General features: G+C 31.5%; 1 protein-coding gene across 1 annotated transcript in view; it reads right to left on the reverse strand.

The window, feature by feature from the left end:
• Positions 1 to 16,087, reverse strand: part of LOC113398485 (A disintegrin and metalloproteinase with thrombospondin motifs 16-like) — a 58,830-nt gene extending 42,743 nt beyond the window's left edge. Inside the window, exon 1 of the mRNA XM_064217723.1 lies at positions 15,920 to 16,087. Within this exon, the coding sequence (XP_064073793.1) occupies positions 15,920 to 15,997 (78 nt within the window). The 5' untranslated portion in view covers positions 15,998 to 16,087. The remainder of the gene's footprint in view (positions 1 to 15,919) is intronic.
• Between the last annotated feature and the right edge of the window lie 4,733 nt (positions 16,088 to 20,820).

The raw sequence follows: 20,820 nt of genomic DNA on the forward strand, positions 1-20,820 counted from the left end.
TTGCATTAGTGTTATACACTAATAATTCTTAACCAAATTTTGCGGGTAATTCTGTCCAAACATGATGGACTTTATTCAGGCTTAATCCGCGTTTATGATCTACGTCAGTGCTTGACGTTTAAACAAGTCATTGTGAAAAAAGATCAGCATGTTTCGGAGCGCTGAAGCAGCTCTGATGGATTAAAACCCAAAGTTTACCCTCTGTGTCCATTTTGAGAGAAAAGAGGCGTTCATTTAGTTGTAGAAAATTCACAAGCAGTTTATTTAAAATAATTGAACATACACTAAAAAAAATTGTCAAATTACATACTTACGCTTCAACGATCACTAAAATATCAGATAAGTTACCGATAAAGACAAAAATATAATCAGAGAAGTAATAATATTTATGGTTACTAGTGAAGATATATCAAAAGATCTCGGCAAAGGAATTCAACTGACCTTTATAAGAACTATAAAGTACTCAATATTTCACGATGATAGTTCGTGGAAGATTATCTGCTTAGCCAATTCGAGTGTATGTAAGAAGGTTCGTGTACTTTGTAGACGTTAAAGATGAAATGGTCTTAGAAAATCATGATCACGTCCAACGCAATTTCCTTTGAATTGCATTTTAAAAATAGTTTAAGTGCTTTTATGACATATAAAAACAATAAAACTCGTTTCATTTTGCTTTTTAATAATTTATCATCATGCTCAATATTTTTTTTTAAATCACTCAATTGTGTATTTTAGGAATCAGTTTTAATTGTAAATTAAAGAAACAAAAATAATAAACCATATGATGTGCTCCTACAGAACTTTTCCAGATACCCATATGCAGGTCAGTTGATTTGTGACGACATAAACTTCGCCTTGAGTACACTTAAACAACCAGTGATTTGTGAAAGAACTGTTTGAAATAAGAGATTAATCTCTTTGATTGAGCAGATAGAATTTTCTTGTGGTTAATTTCGTCTATCAAATATTCAACACGTTTACGATGGCTTTAACGCATACAAAAGAACTAAACTTTATACATAGTTGTAATAAATTATGAGGATTGAGTTCGTCCGATTATTTACCGGCTATACAATGAATTCAGGTAGATACTTAAGCTGTTACATACAGGCTGTTACTGTTACATAAATTTAACAGTAACAACCTGTACCATACAATACAGCCTCACGAAAAGGTGAAGCTTATTATGTGGAAAATGTTTTTTTTTTTATATATATATATGGCAGATTTTCATCCAACAAATATACAACCTCATGATGTTTACTTATCACCGAACACAAGAAGTTAAGCACGATTCGGTTCAGATGTGTTCTAACTACTGAATCACCTCATTTACAGAAAACAACAAACGCCAACGAATACAGTACGACTTGTTACTTTCTTTGTAAATGTGATTGTATTTTTTTTTTTGTTTAGCAATTTTGGGTAATTTGTTGTCAACGACGGTCGTGAGCGAGCTTCGGTTTGCTGGACGAACAAATCGTTCTGAACTCTGGTGTACTTTAGTAAATTACTCGAATTTTCTGCGCCTATTTAAATGTACTTTGTGTAACGGATTATTTTTATTTAAACAAGGTCAACGTTGACAAGGGCTTGTACTTGTTTTATTTGAGTTTTTTTAGGTTAAATAGCAATGCTTATTATTATTTTTGAGTTCTGGTTTGAAGGGTAAGTGAGTCAGTGTAAGTAATGACATGGGATATAACATAGCTCCAAGATTGATCGCGCATTGGGGATGTTAAGTGTTAAAATGTCCTACAGACCCACTGTCTATCGGCGGTGGTGACCGTTTACTATCGAGTTTCTCATTAGGCTGTCCTCCTACCTATACTATAAAAACCTAGCTGCTTTTCGTAGTTTCATCCACGTTTAACTCCTAAGTAACCCGCTTTACCTACGTAGGTCGTAGAGCCATTGCGTGTCGTTTATAACCTTTCTCAATAAATGGGCTATCGAACGCAAAAAGTTATATATAATAATATACATATAATAAAGAATAAAATACATGTACAAATATGAATCGTTATAAGACTATAAATAGTCAAGAAATTAAATCTAAATTCAAAGACCTACAAAGGCATTTAATAAAATTAAAAAATATCGTTAATTAAGACATGACTTATAACTTTTATAGATATATAACTATATAATATACAGACGCGAATAAAAATATTAATTTATACATTATACAATTCATACTTTGATCTTTAAATAAGATTAATCGCGTTAATTTTATTAGAATTTAACATGATCTCGTTTTCCCGCAATAATAATCTTTTTTTTGTTCAATAGTAATATGTTATATATATAAAAAAAAAAAAAAACAAATGCCAAGGATTGAAGTAAAAAATGTAACATCAAAGACATAAAGTTATGGACCCGGTACGAGTTACATAAATTAAACATAATAGGGTCTGTGGAAAATGTGTATAAAAGTTACGTGTTATTTTTGGCTTGATTTATTTCTAACATAATTATTATCTGTTATTTTTAGTATTGTTACGACATTTATTTAACGACTTTCTTCATCCATTGTTTTAATTTCTTCTTAATTATGGATCATCTAAAACGCTGCAACATTCGGTGCTCTGATCCGCTCGTCAGTTAATAATCATGTTTCTTTATTGTTATAAATAAACATAAACATAATCAGCCTGTAAATTTCCCACTGCTGGGCTAAGGCCTCCTCTCCCGTTTGAGGAGAAGGTATGGAGCATATTCCACCACGCTGCTCCAATGCGGGTTGGTGGAATACACATGTGGCAGAATTTCGTTGAAATTAGACACATGCAGGTTTCCTCACGATGTTTTCCTTCACCGCCGAGCACGAGATGAATTATAAACACAAATTAAGCACATGAAAATTCAGTGGTGCCTGCCTGGGTTTGAACCCGAAATCATCGGTTAAGATGCACGCGTTCTAACCACTGGGCCATCTCGGCTCTCCACCAAATATCTTAGGTTAAATGTTGTAGATATATATAAATCTATAATAATAAAACTCTCTATTTTCGGGATCTATAAGTATATATATGGATGCTTTGAAAAAAATATACATTGTTGCCTTTATTGAGAAACGTTACAGACTATATAACATCGCGCGCGTAACAGTTTAATCGGGATGAAATTGATAGCTTTATAAAGTACCTAAAAATGATAGCTTTGTAAAGCTACCACCGGTTCGGAATGTAGATTCTACAGAGAAGAACCGGGAAGAAACTTTCGTTTTTCATATGAGCTCATGGCGATTTAAAATACTTTAGGATTAAATGTTATTGTACCACCGTTTTGGAAAGTATATTCTACCTCAAATAACCGTCAAGAAAAACTGTTATGGACTTTATGTAATACTATTTGATATCAACAAGTAATAATTGCAGGTTTTTTATCATTATTATAATATTATATTGAGTAATATGCCTTATTTATCAATGGTACGTACATATATTTAAATAACATCGTGGTTTAAGGACGATAGTTTATGACTTTAATTGACCGTGTCACGAGGGAATTGTCAAGAATATAAGATTTATAACATCGAATCTAGTTCAATATTTGCAATTTTCTCGATTCACCTTTAATAATATAATTAATTCCAAATACATTTATGATAATTAATATATTAAAAAAATGATTTTATATTTAATTGCAAGTTATATTATACTATGACAGTTCTTTCATGCCCTGTGTGTATTTTATTTTAAGATGATTATTTCCAAATGATATCGTTACCGTAACTCTTAGTGCAGAACAATCGAAGCAAATTCTGTAAATTATCTTTAGAACTAAAGTTCAGTTCTTGCTCAACCTAACCACATAATTCAATGACAATTTATAAGAAACTCTGATACCTTGTTGCCATTCAAATGCCATTTTTACAACGAGATATTTAGATTATTATTATATTATAATACTTATTAACTCTCAGGTGTATTGTATTCCAAATGTTGGAAAAAAAGAGTGACTATTGAGTTGAAGCTTCTTGCCGGTGCTCGGTTGAATCTATATTCCGAACCGGTAGCTTTTAGCTTTAAAATTTCTTTTATAAGCCTACTTGAATCTATATATTATATATATTTTGTTTAATACCAGCTTCCACCAATGTTTGGGGCAGCAAGGAGTCTGAAAGCTGGTGGGTTTATGAGCTCAGCCAGGGTGTAAGGATATGATTAACTTTACTTAATTTTAAATTTTACTCTTAACATTTCTTAATTTTTACGACAAATAATTAGCATAGCTATTTACAATATTTTATTTTCATATGCCTTCATCTTTATATCAGTTTGTTGTAAGCTGCTTATTATAATAGTTTACACTGAATCGTAATTATATCTTAATGTAGGCATAACCATAGAGAACCGGTGAATATTAAAGGTAGGAATAAAGGCTGTTGCGCAATTGAAACATGAACGGCTCAGGGTTTAGGCGCAGTCTGACGCCATCCCTCTCGCATTCTTCAATAGCAATTTATTACAAGCCTTCAAGTACAACTATGACAAAAACTATTGTGATAGTTTTATATTCTACTGTAGCAACTAAAGTCCATTAAATGTTATTCTGACAGACATCACGCAGTCGAAAATTAATGAGATTATATCGGTTGGATTACGTACTGAATTCTGCAAGGATTACTTTTTTATCGACTGATGTATTTTATAGCCTTTTTTTTATAGTAGAGGTGTCAAACGAGCAGGAGGCTCACCTGATGGAAAGTGACTACCACCGCCCATGGACATCTGCAACACCGGGGGGCTGGCAGGTGCGTTGCCGGCCTTTCAGGAAAGAGTACGCTCTTTTCTTGAAGGTTCCTAAGTCGTATCGGTTCGGAAAAACCGCCGGCGAAAGCTGGTTCCACAGAGTGGTTGTGCGAGGCAGAAAGCGTCTTAAAAATCGCGCTGTTGTGGATTTTCGGACATCTAGGTGGCATCTAGCCTTACGCTTGATATCAATACTTGCTGTTAAATAATGATGCAGCTTAAGATGAAACGCATTTGCTTAAAAGTTCACGATACATAAACACTCTTTGTGTCTCATACGTGCAGGGCCGGACCGTGAGTTTAGGCCGTGGGCTAATACGACTTTGGGGCCCCACTTAAGATACAACTGAACGTAGACTTGAATTAAATTAATTGAATGGGTTTGATTAATTGCAGGATTCGCAGGGCTGCAAACCATACGATCTGTTTCATTTAATTGAATGATGGATTCATTCGCATTATAGTCTATTTTTGACTTTGACTTGGCTTGACTTAGCCGGGGGCCCAAACAGCCCAAACAACCATACGGTAGATCCGGCCCTGTATATGTGAAATGTCGAGATCCGAATACGGAGATACGCTATTTTGATTTTAAAATGGACCACTGATAAGTGATCACTATCGCCCATACACATTAGCGCCGTAGGAAACAACAATTCCTTACAAAACCAATGCGCCACTAAGGTGTTATGTCTCTTGTGGCTGAAGTTAAACTCTCTCATCCTTTAAGCCGGAACACAACAGTACTCAGAAATACTGTTTTTTTACTAGTAGAACCTGTAATTAATGAGTTCCCTAGCGAGCTTGCACAAAGCCCTACGAAGTAAATCCTGGATAAATAAAGAAATCTATGACCAGCAAAATCGTGGACTGTCGAATCGAGCCGAACTATAAAAACCGGCCAAGTTCGAGCCGGACTTGAGCACGGTGGGTTCCGTACCATTACCAATAAAAACGGGAAAAAACGGTGTCTGTTTTATGGGAGCCCCTTAAATATTTATTTTATTCTGTTTTTTTTTTTTGGTATTTGTTGTTATGGTGGCAGCAGAAATAGATCATCTGTGAAAATTTCAACTGTCTATCATGTTTCCTGAGATACATTCTGGTGACAGACGGACAGACAGACGATTGGAACGAAGTTGCTTTCGCTTTATATTGTTTATTAAATAAGAAACAATGGAATAAATTATCAACGTTTGATAATACATAAATGACAAGAAATATATATCTTATTAAAAATACCGTGTGTATTCAAATATTAACAAAATTATATAACAGTAGTAAGTTTAAATAATGTCACATGAAACCGTATATAATACTAGAAAGACAGGAAAATGTCGGCTGATATAACGCTTCTACATTACACGAAGATTTACCTGACAGTTCACTCTACTGTAAGCCGTGTAAAACAACTTCGATCCAAAAAATATGATCGCGGTTAAAAGTCTAATAAGATTTTTAAAATTCGATAATGTACACAGCGAAAGTATAGAACATAAAATTTATACCTAAATTGGATATTATGATAGTAACCGTCACAAAAAATGTCCAAGTAGTTTATTGTAATACCTTGTCCTGAGTGTTCGTGTATTAAATAGCTTATAAAGACACGATTTCGCAGTTATCACGATAATACGTGATAAAAAGTTCTGAAAGTCTTATAACTGCGGCTTAAAGCTTAACACGACTCGCTAAACATGCACCTGTGCAACTTAAAATTTAAAACTTTTTTTTTTTTTAATTTATAATCAAAGGAGGATTTATTTAAGTGTTAATTAATTTATTTCATTATATTTAAGGGATGTATATATATGTTCTTGTAATTATTAACGTTTGCTCATATACTCTGGCACTTTTTTATTTCAATTATACATTTTTTTGTATTCAAACATTTATATGATCGTACAAATAATATTGCATCAATTGACCGTTAAGGAACTAGTGATGTAATGTACAGGATCTACCTTTTTTAGACACTAATCTCCACAAATATATAAGACTTATTCATGTATTTTATACTATTTTTTTATAATTGGTAGGAAGACTGCCATGTCGGTTATTCGGTGATAATTGTTGAATTGGTGCAGTAAGATATATTAAGAATTTCCTACATTACTAACGCGACATAAATCTTGAGAGCTATGTTATGTGCACTATAAGTGGTAGGTATACGCTTCTAGAACCCCATTGTCAGGGTCACGTTCCCATCAAATACACCTTTAAACATTTATACATATGTGGCAGTAGAATAACTTCGTACTGATCCAGACAAACTCAAACCGTAAGCTTGATATAAAATGATAACATACTTAGATACAACAAAATAGTAATAATATTTGTTATCTGTGATAGATTATTTTAATTATAATTAGAATAATTAAAAAAAATATATATATTTAAAATACCTTCATAATTATTCTTTTCTCTGACCTTTTAATCGTAAAATAGATTGTATTATCAATCCTAAGGTCAAAATACTAGCCATTCGTTCAAATATTCCTTGACACGAACCGTTTTTCAACTATGCAATTTATAAAACACTGTGTACAAATAACTAAGAATCATGATGTTATTTGTGTTACGATCGTGGGTTAAATTAATTGTGTCACTGTATATGAACCAAGCGTAACGACTTAAGTGTTTCTTGATGATGATATTATGTTAATTTATTTTATTACTGGCAATTATTACGAAAATAATGTTTGGTCTAAATGTATAGAAACGCCTTGGGATAAAAAACATCACTTTGATTAAATCTTGTTAATAATAACATCTATGGTAATAAATATTACAATCAAAGAGTTGATGAACTTTTAAAAAGGAAAAATAATTTAATTATATCAAATGTTTTTTAATAATTGGTAATAAAATTTTCAAATTTAGAACACGTTCTAATTAAATTCAAAAATATTTATTTTAAATAATGTCAAATGTATACAGATAGAACTCCAAAAAAAAATACCTAGTTAGTTATTTAAGTCTAATGTTTAAATTTAGAACACGTTCTTATTAAATTCAAAAATATTTCTTGTAGTTAAACAATTTTTTTTTTGTTTTTAACTAAATAAGTACAGATTATCCGTGCTTGTTGCTAATGTGTTTGAATAATATATTTGAAAATTCTTATATTCATTTTTATGACGCACTTAATTCTCGGTAATACTTTAAAATACAGTTTTGTTAGTAAAATATTTTTTAAATCACACATTTAATAACAAAAAGCAGAGTCATCGAGTGATAATTATTTTAATTAAGAAATTGCATTTTCACTTTTGTGATAAAATCAAACTGTTGTTTTTTTATTTGTTTACTAATAGAGAATACATTTTTGATCTGTACTGTTAAAGCTAGTCATACATTTATATAAATATATTAGTAGTAGTCGCTTCGGCTTGGCTCGCGTTTTAGGGATTTTTCGTCAGGTATCAAGCATAAAAAATATATCATCCCTTTGGGTTCAAGCTTGCTTTGTTTGGTATAAATTTCATCAAATTCGGCTTAGTGATTGGCCGTGAAGAAGCAACAGACAGATAGTTACTTTCGCTTTTATAATATTGGTATAGGTAACTACAGTACACTTATAATTTATAATAAACCTGAAATATGTCAAAGTCAACTAGTTCAATGACCTACTATTTTTAGAACATTTATTTAAGTTTAGTTAATTCGGTTTAGTTTAGAAATCGTACATTTTTTTTGCATATAACATACGTCATACTTCAGCCATTTTGTACAAAATATTTACAATTTCTATCAAATTTATATACATCTTTCTCGCATATCGCTCTATCTTTTAGTAAAAACCATTTCAAAATCTGTTGAGTGGTTTAGAAGAAGAAATACAAAGGCAGAAATTACGAGTTCTAAACCATATAAAACCAAACAATTTCTTTGCTACAGGTGTATTACACGGGCCCGCATCATAGAGCACCATGGTGGTATAATCTCCAAACCATACTTTCAAGATGACAGGACAAGGACAGCGACACTTAAACCAAATTTGAAAGACAATTAATATAATATCTTTAAAGTAATTTAGCGATTCAAATATTAATCAGAGCATAAGGTAAAGTTTTTACTTTCAGAATTATTCATATCGTAATTAAATTTAATTCCATATTTCACAAAACATTGCAATGGAAATGAATAGACTTCCCATCACGGTTTATGTCGAAAATATCTTGTGAAAATATCATCTCAATTTAGATTACTATCTACAGTTTTAATGTATTATTGTAAGGACTTTAATTGCATAAAAAAAAATTATACGCAGAATAAAGTTAGGACAAAAACTCTGACATTAAATCAAGATAACACTAAATCGAAATGTGTTTTTGAATTTTGAATTTATATCATGCTTTTAAGTTCTTTATTCAATTAGACCGTTACAAGTGATTTTACTTGAATCTAACAACAGTTCCGGTTGTGAATGTACATTCGAATTTGGAATGAGTTGTTACTGAATAGAAATAGTTGTTGACATTTTAAAAAAGGAATTTTTAATGATATTTATATTAAAAATTTATTTTGATGTGATAAATTAGTATATTTTTTTCTTTTTTACTCGAGCTCAGTATAGCTTCAAGGTATTCCTGCAAAAAATATTGGTGTTGGCGATATTAAGTTTTTCTATACTCTAGCTTTTTGAAATTGGATCCCTTTTTTGGAAAAAGACATTTTAATTATTATTTATAATACATTTTTTTATAAAATAGGAAGGTGGATTAGCCAATTGACCACCTGATAGTATGGGCACCAATGGCCATATTGGCATTGTAAGAAATATTAACCAATCCTTACATGGCCAATGTGCCACCAACATTGGGAACTAAGATGTTAAGTCTTTTACCTGTAGCTACACTATCTGATAAGTGGGTATATACGAAGCGAGCTAGTACGAAGCCCTACCACAAATACAAGTGCAAATCCGTTATTTATAATTAAGATAAAAAGAAGTAAAATCGAACGTTCATTTGATCGACTATAAAACTACGATCACGCTTCAATTATAATCAAACATCCTTGTTGTATTTTTTTTTCAACTTCCCTGTCGTCTCTTCTGGACGAAAGCCTCACCAACATAACGCAAACAATCCCGATGTCCCATCCCTATCTGCCACCTTTTTTAAATCGTCGGTCTACCTCGCCACAGAGCGTTCCACGCTACTTTTTCCTAAGCGTGGTCTCCACTCTAGCGCGTGTCGGCGCCATCTGCAATCAAAGTGCCAAACCAAAACCCATCATTCCAAATCAGCGAGCAAATTCTACGAGCGATATCGGTGGCTTTAGTTTTCTGGCGAACGTTCTCATTTCGGATTCTATCTGTTGTAAAAAGGAAACTATAGAGAGCATTAGTAGCCATACGGACACGTTGCGATCGTTTCCGTTAAGCTTATCTTGTCGGTGTTAAAGAATAAGTCTTTAAGGGATTGTAGACCGACAAGATAACCTTATATAAGTGAGCATATCTCTTGTAAGGATATTAGGTAATAATATAATTACATAAACTATTATTCAGAATACTTTTACATAAATATTAGTTATTTGTTTTAGTTAAATTACATTTAATCATTCACCTACATTAGGTATATATATATATACACGTAAAATAATTTAAACTCTTCTTTACGTCAATAATGTTACATATTTAAATTCGATCATGAAATGTAACACTCATTTTTATTTATTAAATTATATGATCGCAATTAATGAAAAAAATGTATTTAATAAAGTACAAGTACTAGATACGAAATCGAAACGATCACTACAAACAATAATATATTTTTTTAAATAAGCTTGATCACATTGTTCTTCTTCAATTATGGCTTAGTTAGTTTTATATAACTGAGGATATTATTAATAATACTTAATAAAATAAAACTGCATATATATAATTAATTATAGTATACTATCAGTATATAAATAGTGTATAATTATCGGTATATAAATACCCCTAAATGCTTAATACAACAAAAGCTTGCGACATTTAAATAATTAAATCATATAAAATAAATTTTCACACAATAAAAGTTAATATAAATAGTGAATCAAAAAACAGGCTTTTGTTTATATCGATAAATAAAAACGAGCTTCAATTATTTCGGAAAATAAAACACTATGTTGACATTTGCCGAGTTCAAGGACAGGACAGCCCAAATTGTGATTCAATTGCTCATGGAAATACATAATTGGGTGCCTTCAGTGCTCAATATAATAATATACATAGCATGTAACAGCCTGTTATATAACTATTGGTTAAGAGAAGAAAGGAGAAGGCTTATGCGCCACCTCGTTGCGGTGCTAAATACAGAATGGCAATTTTTTATCTAATTGCTGCGAAGACGCCTAGGTTTGAATCCCCAATCCTCAGTCAAGATTCAGTTGTTCTAACTACTAGGCTACTGTGAGTTCATACATATAGTTTCCATGCAAAGTTTTGTTTAGCTTAGATTAGTAAATTGCACAAGTAAAGTGAACAAGTGTGCGCGAAAATACAATCTAAATCCCTTCAGTATTATTACGAGTATAGTCTGATTAGACGGCATTCCGGCACGACCGTAGAGAGCTGCGCAGGAGAGTTACTTGATAGAAAACAAAGTTTATTGGTCTGACCCTGGACTATATTCGAAGTCGTGACTCTCGCATTCTATTATATAGATTGAAAAATTAACCATCCCTTATTCCCTTAGGAAAATATATCACTTGATTGTAGTTACACTGCCTTACTCACCCTTCAAACCGGATTATAATATTAAGTAGTTCTGTTTAGTAGCAGAATATGTGATTAATTTATTTGTAAACTATGTCTGTATGTGTAGGTGTGCTACCTACACATACAGACGTAGTTAAAAAATTACTAATAAAATAAAATATCTAATATGCATGTCAATTACGTTTACTCTTCCAAATAAGTTAGAAGTAACAGAGAATCATAAATTTTAAACGAACATTAATTATGATAGATATCACTTTCAAAAATTGATAAAAATCATAATTATAATCAAAATAATAAACGAAATCTGCATTTTATGTTATGAGAGGCTTGCAAAAAGCCTTACTACCAAGTCATTTATCAAATAAGTGGGCCACGTTGTGTATAATAAAGAATATTTTATATTATAATAGACGTAACTGCTTTCATTGTCTCAATTGCCTGAACCTTGACCAGAGTCATTACGCTTAAAAAATACGTCCTACGGTTTTCTCTGTGCATGTTGCTAAGGAGACACTCAATACTTATGAATTTGATAAGATTTTTTTCCGGTCATTTGTTATCATTATTATATGAAGTTGTTAAACATCATTGTTTATATTCTTATGAATTAATTTGATAATGATAAACTTTTATTATACAATTTTAATTTATAATTAATTTCTTGTTCATTTAACATAATTACGTATGTATTTTGTCTTGACCGGTTCTTTGGTGTAATGGCTAGCTTATCGAGCAGATTTAGAAGTTCTGGGTTGAAACTCCGGGTCAAACCAATCCAAAATATTGGTTCGGAAGTTGGCAGCGTTAAAAATCCCGTGCTTTGGAAATCTCATAATTCCATTGGACCTGCGCCTGGTTGCGCCTCTCTTGTATCGGATTTCTGTTAATGGAATAGAGATAGATACTCCGAATAAACTCACGTTTAAATACTATATAATCATCATAAGTAGGTACCAACCTTATCATATAGTCTACCGACAAGCACCAATATTTGGTATTATTCTATTTTGGTTAGTTCCCAGGATTGATAGTGAATTGATGAGAGATAGCTTCGCTCTTAAGGATCTTAGCAGGAAGTAACATCTCAAATAACAACCTTACAAATTCCTCAGCGTTATCATTTAAATATAAATGTATATTATATATCTATATATAATATATATATGCTAAGTACAATGGCATATATTTATCTGTCAGTGATTCTTTGCACGTATCGGCCGTCAACGATTTAATAGGTTTTGGGATAAATCTTGTTATCTGTAAAATTGAAGTACAAATTTTGTAATGTTATAAATGATGATGATTGATGATTAGGTATTGAACATTCTAGCAATACCAATTTTTTAGTTTTAGCGTGTCATTAGGATCTCAGGGCTACCTAGACATAGATACGTTACGACGTTGTAACATGGCACGTTGCAACTAGCAACGTTGCGTCGTGGAAATCAACGTTGTACAGTGGTAAAATTCACGTCATGAGCCTGTAACTTTGCACGTTTAGTTTTGAACAAAATTGTCAAAACTGTCCTGTTTTAAGTCAACATATAAAATATATATAAAAATAAACATGCAAAACGCGTTCTTATCAAAAGTTATTCATCCAGTCCTTTTCGTACTATCTATAGTTATAAAGAACTTACAAGTTTGTATTTATAACTTTTAGAGCTGTACGGCTTAAAGCACGTCACACACTATGAAGATATAATTATTGTTTTGAGATAAAAAAATCGCTTGCCACACAAATAAATAGAACATCTCGCACAAAGAGGAAATATATATTTGTATCTGAGATTATTATATTTACTTGGGAGATATACAGCGTAATTAGGATTCTTTCGATGAATATATAATCAGGGGGGGACTTTAATATTGAAAGGTTTAATATATAATAATTGTTTTACCTGAATTATACTTTAAGATACTAACGAAATAAACTACTAATTATAAAACTAAATTCCCTCTCGTCTGTCTGTCTAAAGGTGATAAAATTTTTGAGAGAATTTTCATACGGTTTTTAACAATGTTTGTAGTGATTTGTACATAATTTATTTAGTTTTATTACGATGATTGTTAAATATGTCGGAAAAAGAATAGCAATAGAGCTTTTATTAGCGCCGCGTATACCAATGGAGTTAACGATATATATATATTTGCAAATATAGGAGCAAATGAGCCACCTAATGGTAAGTGGTCACCACCGCCCAAAGATTGCCAATGCGCCACCAACCTTGGTAACTATTGTGTCTCTTTTAGTAGTTGCACTGGCTCACTCACTCTACAAACCGGAACACAACAATACTGAGTATTACTGTTTGGCGGTATATTACGATATAAAAGTTTTATTTTGATCCTTATTCTACTCGTCATTGTGGACATTTACAGCTACAGATTCTACCACTAAAACCAACTTTGTATATAAATTATATGTATTGCTCATTGTAAAGTGAACTGTAAGGTTCTTTATGAGTAATAAAGTTCTTATAACCTGACTCGTGCGAAGCCGAACTTTAACATATGTAGTATCTTTATCGTCTGTAAAGCGCTCAAGTCAAGATTTTTTGGAAGTATAATGCGGGCAAGGTCGTTTAGGATCATGTGAATTGTATTGTTTTATACTATAGATATTTCTTAAAGTATCTACATTGTCAAAAGCATAAAGATTGAATGGGTTTATTTTAGCGGCGAGAACAACTAACATTATGTAAAATGCAAAGCTTTGTAACATAAATAACGAAAAGAACATGAAAGAACCATCCTAGAGCACAGCCTCAAGACATCTATACATAAACGCGACACCAGAGTCGCCGAGGCTGTACTCTCACGATCGAGCACGGAGCATGGCCCGCTGGATTGCAGTAAATAGGATCAAAAAAACTATTATATACATTATGTTTTATATATTATCATATATTATTTATTATGGATTATTTATATATTATTTTAAAATGAGAAAAAAAAGTCAGTGTGGGCCACGTCTTCCAAGAAGTCCAGCGAAGATCTGCTGATGTTCAGTAAAAATATAAAATATAAAAACGCAAGTAAAATGTAAAAAAAAAAGGTGAGCCCATGGATGTCGTTAATTAAATTAAAAAAAAGTATGTTTAATGATAGTACTAATTTCAAAATCGTCAATATCACCTATGGTGAAACCGTTTTTTGTAATAACGGGCAAAATATATCTCTCGTCTTGAGAGAACGCTTGGAGCTTGTACCACGATGTTTTGGACTGGGAAAATGTTGCCAATTTCAATAACCGCCAAAAACGACGTGAAATGTAAGGAAATGGTGTTTGCCCGGGCTACACATACGGTCGGTGTAACATATCCACTGGACTCATGCTCAATTCATGGTATACTTATACAGTAATATAATAAGTTTTTATATACTGGTTAATTCAATATTTTTTTACAATTGTTGCATATTAAGTAAGGATTAAAAGGAAAACGACCTTTGAAATGCTTATCATAAATTATTATTATTTTATTTATATTCTAAAGGTATTATCATAGAATATTAGATATAATGGAGATAATATTTTAATTTTATTTCTACACTAACTTTAATAAATATACGTAACTAATTTATATAAAATACAGTATATACTATATTGTACGAAAAGCGGGCTTTCAAAAACAATTCTACCAGTACGAGAGTCTAAAAGACAGGATTATTTTTAAAACAAAAATTTAAAAAAAAACGTTATCTTGTTAAGTAAGTAGTATTAACTATTAAAATTAAATTGACATCCCATTTTTTTTATATGTTAAGCACGCAACGGTTTCACTATAACCGTGGTCTGACGAAATATTTTATCAAAAAAAAAAATTGAGTTCAAAATCCAACAATGACCTTTGCATCGTTTGCGGTCGGAATGTAAACAAACTTTTATTTTAACAAATGTATCCAATAAAAGAATGATTTAGATGTTTGACCTGTTTTAGAATTAAAAAAAAGTTATATAAACGGCCATTTTGTATAAAATAAATACTTATAGTAAGTAAGTATGAGCTCCATACTAGACCGTAAGTACAATTCCTACATAAAAATAAATTATAATAATATAAGCATATATAATTACAACACATAAGAGTAATTTAAAAATTACTTGCACATTGCAAATTATTTAAATTTCTACTGTTATTCAAAGCGTCAATAGCGCATTGGTTTACGGGCCGCCTAGCGAATGAATGAAAAATATAACCTAACACTGTATACATCCAAGACATTTTAAAAAAAAAACTCATACAATGACTTCTGAAAAACTGTTTCTGTTTCTGTATAAGATACAAAAACCTCTACATATTAAAAATACTTTAACTACTATTTCCGAAATCCAATCTTCAAAAGTTGTCTGAAAATGTATATTAAAAAGTATGACAATATCGCTAATGATCACAATTATTGTGCTTGAATGAATTAAAAAAAAATAATATCCTGAAATACTTACATCGTTTCCAAATTGCTGGTCACTGACATCTATGAATGATGACAAAGTCACCACCAAAAGCACTTGTCTCCAATCCATTACGATCGTTTAACTACACTAACTTACTTGAAAACATTAAAAAAAACTCTCTCACATGCGTTAACATAATTAATATTTAGTACAAAACTGATAAAAAAACACAATAAAAAATATTAAAAAAAATAATCACATATTTTTCTTTTCCCGCGCAAATTTGACAAGTTTCTTTTTTAATTTTTTTTGTGAGCGTGAAATAAATTATGTTACTTTAAAAATATCGTATTTTTTATTTTAGTTACTTAAATTAATAAAAGTTATTTATGTTTTAATCTATTGTTTTTTTTGTTGTCAACTAATTGTTATATTGTTTGCCAGCGACAGTTCGCGGTGTTTCACGGCTCGCGACTGCGCGGTTTTGTGCAACCGATTTAGATCGCAGTTAGAACGGGTAGGGTTGGGATTGTATCGATGAAATCGAATAATTGCTTGAATTTGAAATTGTTGTTGTTGAAATTGGTTTAACGATAGAAAATGTATATTAGCACGAGTCTTTCTTCGTGGTACGGAATAAATAAAGATTAGATTTATTATATCTATAAAAATACTTGTACTTTTTTATATGTTTTAAGACAAAGTTACTTTAATAATGAACAGCGCATATTTTTGGCATATTATTATAGATTAGAATAAAATTATATTACTTACTAATATTTACCTATTCATTTTGAAACTTCATGTTATACAAGGACTTGAAAAATAATAATAATTTGACATAAATTTTTATTCAAGTATTTAATTCAAATATTTCTTTATAATTAAAAAAATAATAATATAGCTATAAATTCCCGCGCTCTAATTTTTTCTACGATTTGCATACATGACCTTCATTTCATAGAAACAAGAGGAACAGTGAAAATGGTTCTGCATCAAGAGTTCCACCTACATTGAAGTGTTAGAATATACAATGTGTAGAGTCGCCTTTAATGAAATATGTTCAAATTTAAATATGGAATACATTTCATTTTGTGCGCTCTCGGATTAAATTCTATCAAAACAATAAAAATTATTTATTTAAAAAAATATATATATTTTGATCTTTTTAATAGTAACAAGGATTAAAAATTGATTAAGTATGTTATCGATGTTTCCTCGACTTTTGAATACTAAAACATCGTGAGGAAATTTACAAGTGCTGGATGAAACTTATGGCAATCCCCATTGGAGCAGTGTGGCGATAATATAACATCAAGACTGTATTGTTACAATACAAAGTATTTTTGTATTCCTGTTTGAAGGATGAGTGAGCCAGAGTAACTACAGGCACAAGAGATATTACATCTTAGTTCCCAAAATTGATGGCGCAAATAGTTAATATTAAAAGCACCCATGTCTAGTGTGGTGGTGGTTACTTACCATCATGTGGCCAATTTGCCCGTTAGTCTACCTATATCATAAAAAAAAAACAAATAGATTTATTACAAATTTATAAACCTTAAGACATGATACTATTAAAAACAATTTAATTTATCTAGTAGCTTGTTCCTTATTTAACCCTCTTATTCCATATGTTGAAGAAATTAGTCTTTCTATTAGGGATAGAATATCTGGATTCTAGTGCAAATCTTTCAAAACAACTTTTTATTCTATAAATGTACTAAAACGAAGATGGCCGAGATGGCCCAGTGGTTACAACACGTGTATCTTAACCGATGATTTCGGGTTCAAACCCAGGCAGGCACCACTGAATTTTCATGTGCTTAATTTGTGTTTATAATTCATCTCGTGCGCGGCGGTGAAGGAAATCATCCTGAGGAAACCTGCATGTGTCTAATTTCAACGAAATTCTGCCACATGTGTATTTCATCAACCCGCATTAGAGCTGCGTGGTGGAATATGCTCCAAACCTTCTCCTCAAAGGGAGAGGAGGCCTTAGCCCAGCAGTGGGAAATTTACAGGTTGCTAATGTAATGTAGTGTAAAGTACAGTAAACCGAATACAACTTAGTATACTGTATTGTATTGTTAACTACTAATTAGTACTTTCTCCATAAATATTGAAATTAAATCGAGAGTGCGGAAACTATGAAGCTGCTTACTAGTTTTTTGTTTGAACTGTAGTAGTGTGGGTAGGTACCACCCATTCATCACATAATCTACCGCCAAAAAGCAATACAGAGTATTGTTTTGTTCCAGTTTTACAGGGTTAGTGTGACAGTTTAACTACGGCAAAAACTTTCCCAAGATTGGTGGCGCATTGGCGACGTAAGGAGTTCATCGTTTACCACCTAATGGCACATATGCCAAGCATCTTACCCATTTAAAATAAAAATAATGAACAACGGTATGTAATACGATTGTCTCGTTTCTATACAACTTCTGTTCCAGTTTTTCGGAGATCACATCCGATATTTAAGACTTGAGCCATTGTTATTGAAACCTTTCTCCCTGTGTTTCTGTCACGGTACACATCCGTGCAAATCAGGAGGGAAAGGAGAGATTTCGATGAACCAGTTCCATAAGTTTTAAATATACTTCGGAATAGATATTGTGAAAGTAACATCTGCATTTTGTCGTATTATGTTTGGATATAAGTGTAGAAAATGTACCTCGATCGCTGTTGAATATTGACAGCTGATTTAAAGTATTTTAGAATTTTTAATATAATACCAACAGATGTAATATCACAGTTTAAGGTTAGAATCTCTCTCTCTCTCTCTCAGAATGCATATGTGCTGCAATGCGTACACTTAAAAAACTACAAGTACTTAAATATTAGTAAAATAATGAATTAAAATTGCCATTAAAAATAAAAATGATGTCTATCCAAAATGAGCAATGAGCAATGCTGTAAGAAAGCTATTTATTTTTTTATTGATTCCTATTGCTTGTTAGTGGGCACGTACACATATACTAGTCGTCGCCCGCGGCTCCTCTCGCTTTTTAGGGGGTACTAGGTATAAAAAGCCTATGTCCTTTTTTGGGTTTCAAGATTGTTTCATATCAAATTCCATCAAATTCGATTCTGTGGCTTAACAGTGAAAGCGTAACAGACAGGCAGACAGACAGAGTTACTTTCGTATTTATAATATTAATATAAATCAGATAAGGTATGATATGGCTTTATGTAGCTTAAATTTTTTTGACATTAAACATTTTGACTTTGTCCATTGAATGGGTTGTTTTATATTCAAATATAATTGAAGAATGCCAAGGAAATATGTTATTCAGAAATACCAAATATTTAAATTAATATATAACCATGTGTAAGTAAGTTCATCTATAAATACATCAGTACTTAAACTAATCACATTCAGAGTGCTTTCTTCAGAGCGTGAACACTCACCGTTATCCTATTGTCTTGTTATGTTCGGAGTTTGTGACAAAACAAAGGTGTGTAAAATGTAACTGTTTACTTTTGTTTGTCTTTAGGTCACTGGAACGATTAACTTTGCACTCTTTTGATGCAAAAGTTGATGCATCAATGATTACGACGTGGCTTACATTAACAGCACAACAGATAATATAATAAAAATGCGTAAAATACGACCTTGCTCTATTATTTAAAAAAAAAAGAACTGTCACTTTGGAAGATAATTTAAGGATTCGAACGATACTAATATGTTAAAGAATTTAAAAGTTATGGTGAAATAAAGAAACTCACATACACGGACCCTAATAACACATTTACATTACTTTTTGACAGTCGTGTTAAAATAAAGATAATATGTAATTCTAGCAACAAGGCCACTTAAGCCGGAAAAAAGAGCAAAGGACAATTATAATAGTACAGTGAAGCCCATTAATATCCCACGATTGGGAAAAAAAATCTCTCTTGAGAGGGGCCCAAAACCTACTTCTACTAATACAACCCTTAATATAAGTTTTTTGTTATAAATATCAAAATGTATTGCTTATGCTTCTTAACATAAATAATATTTTATAACAATAATAACAAAAAAAAAACTAGTCATCTTGAGTTCAAATATCAAACCAAACGAAGTTACAAATCATGTTACGAAGCAGAAACAGAATCGAATGACAAACAATGATAAAAAACCGTATCATTTATTTTAATAAGCATTCATATAAATGATATAAATTTATAAAAATAAATCCCAATTTCCAAAGAGTACCGATTTCATTCCTCTATTTTTTAGGTTCCCTAATACTTTCTGGAAGGTTGTTATGGAACGTAAAAAATGCTCAGAAAATTCGAAATTTTCAGAAAACAGATCTCCGAAATTTTAAGTCAGCCGGACTTATAGAATCCCATTTACTTGAAAATAGCATAGTTATTCCTTTTGCAATGTAGACTAAATAAGAAAGATTTTTTAGAAATTTTATCTTGAAGATAAGGAATTGAGAATTTGTATGAATTTTACCTATACGAAGTCGGGGCGGGCAGCTCGTTTCTAATGAACATTTCATAACGAACTATTATCATGTCAAAGTATTATCAATTAAAATCAAATAATAAATAAAGTTACTGCTAAGGGATCCAACTGTACAGGACATAATTTTTATTATAATAAGTGGAGCCACACAAACGCTTGAAAACAAAATACGGATCCTATCCTCCGGCCAATTAAAAGTTAAGTATAAGTTCACACAATGTCTAATGTTTTATAAGTGTTCCTTACCTTACCCTTAAGATTCAAAGGTATGTACGTCAATATTTTTTTTTTGTTAAATAAAATCAGTAGTTGGACTGTAACCTGGACCTGATATATATTGCCCCCAAAGACATTGGTGCTATAAGTATTAACCATTCCCTGGATCGCCAATTCATCACCAACCATGGGAACTAAGATATTATGTCCCTTGTGCTGTAAGTGCTTATATTTTATTGGTCGTTTTAAAACGTGACAATTTGAAAATCTTTTA

This window comes from Vanessa tameamea, chromosome 18 (assembly GCF_037043105.1).
Source record: "Vanessa tameamea isolate UH-Manoa-2023 chromosome 18, ilVanTame1 primary haplotype, whole genome shotgun sequence".
In the NCBI taxonomy this organism is placed as follows: domain Eukaryota; kingdom Metazoa; phylum Arthropoda; class Insecta; order Lepidoptera; family Nymphalidae; genus Vanessa; species Vanessa tameamea.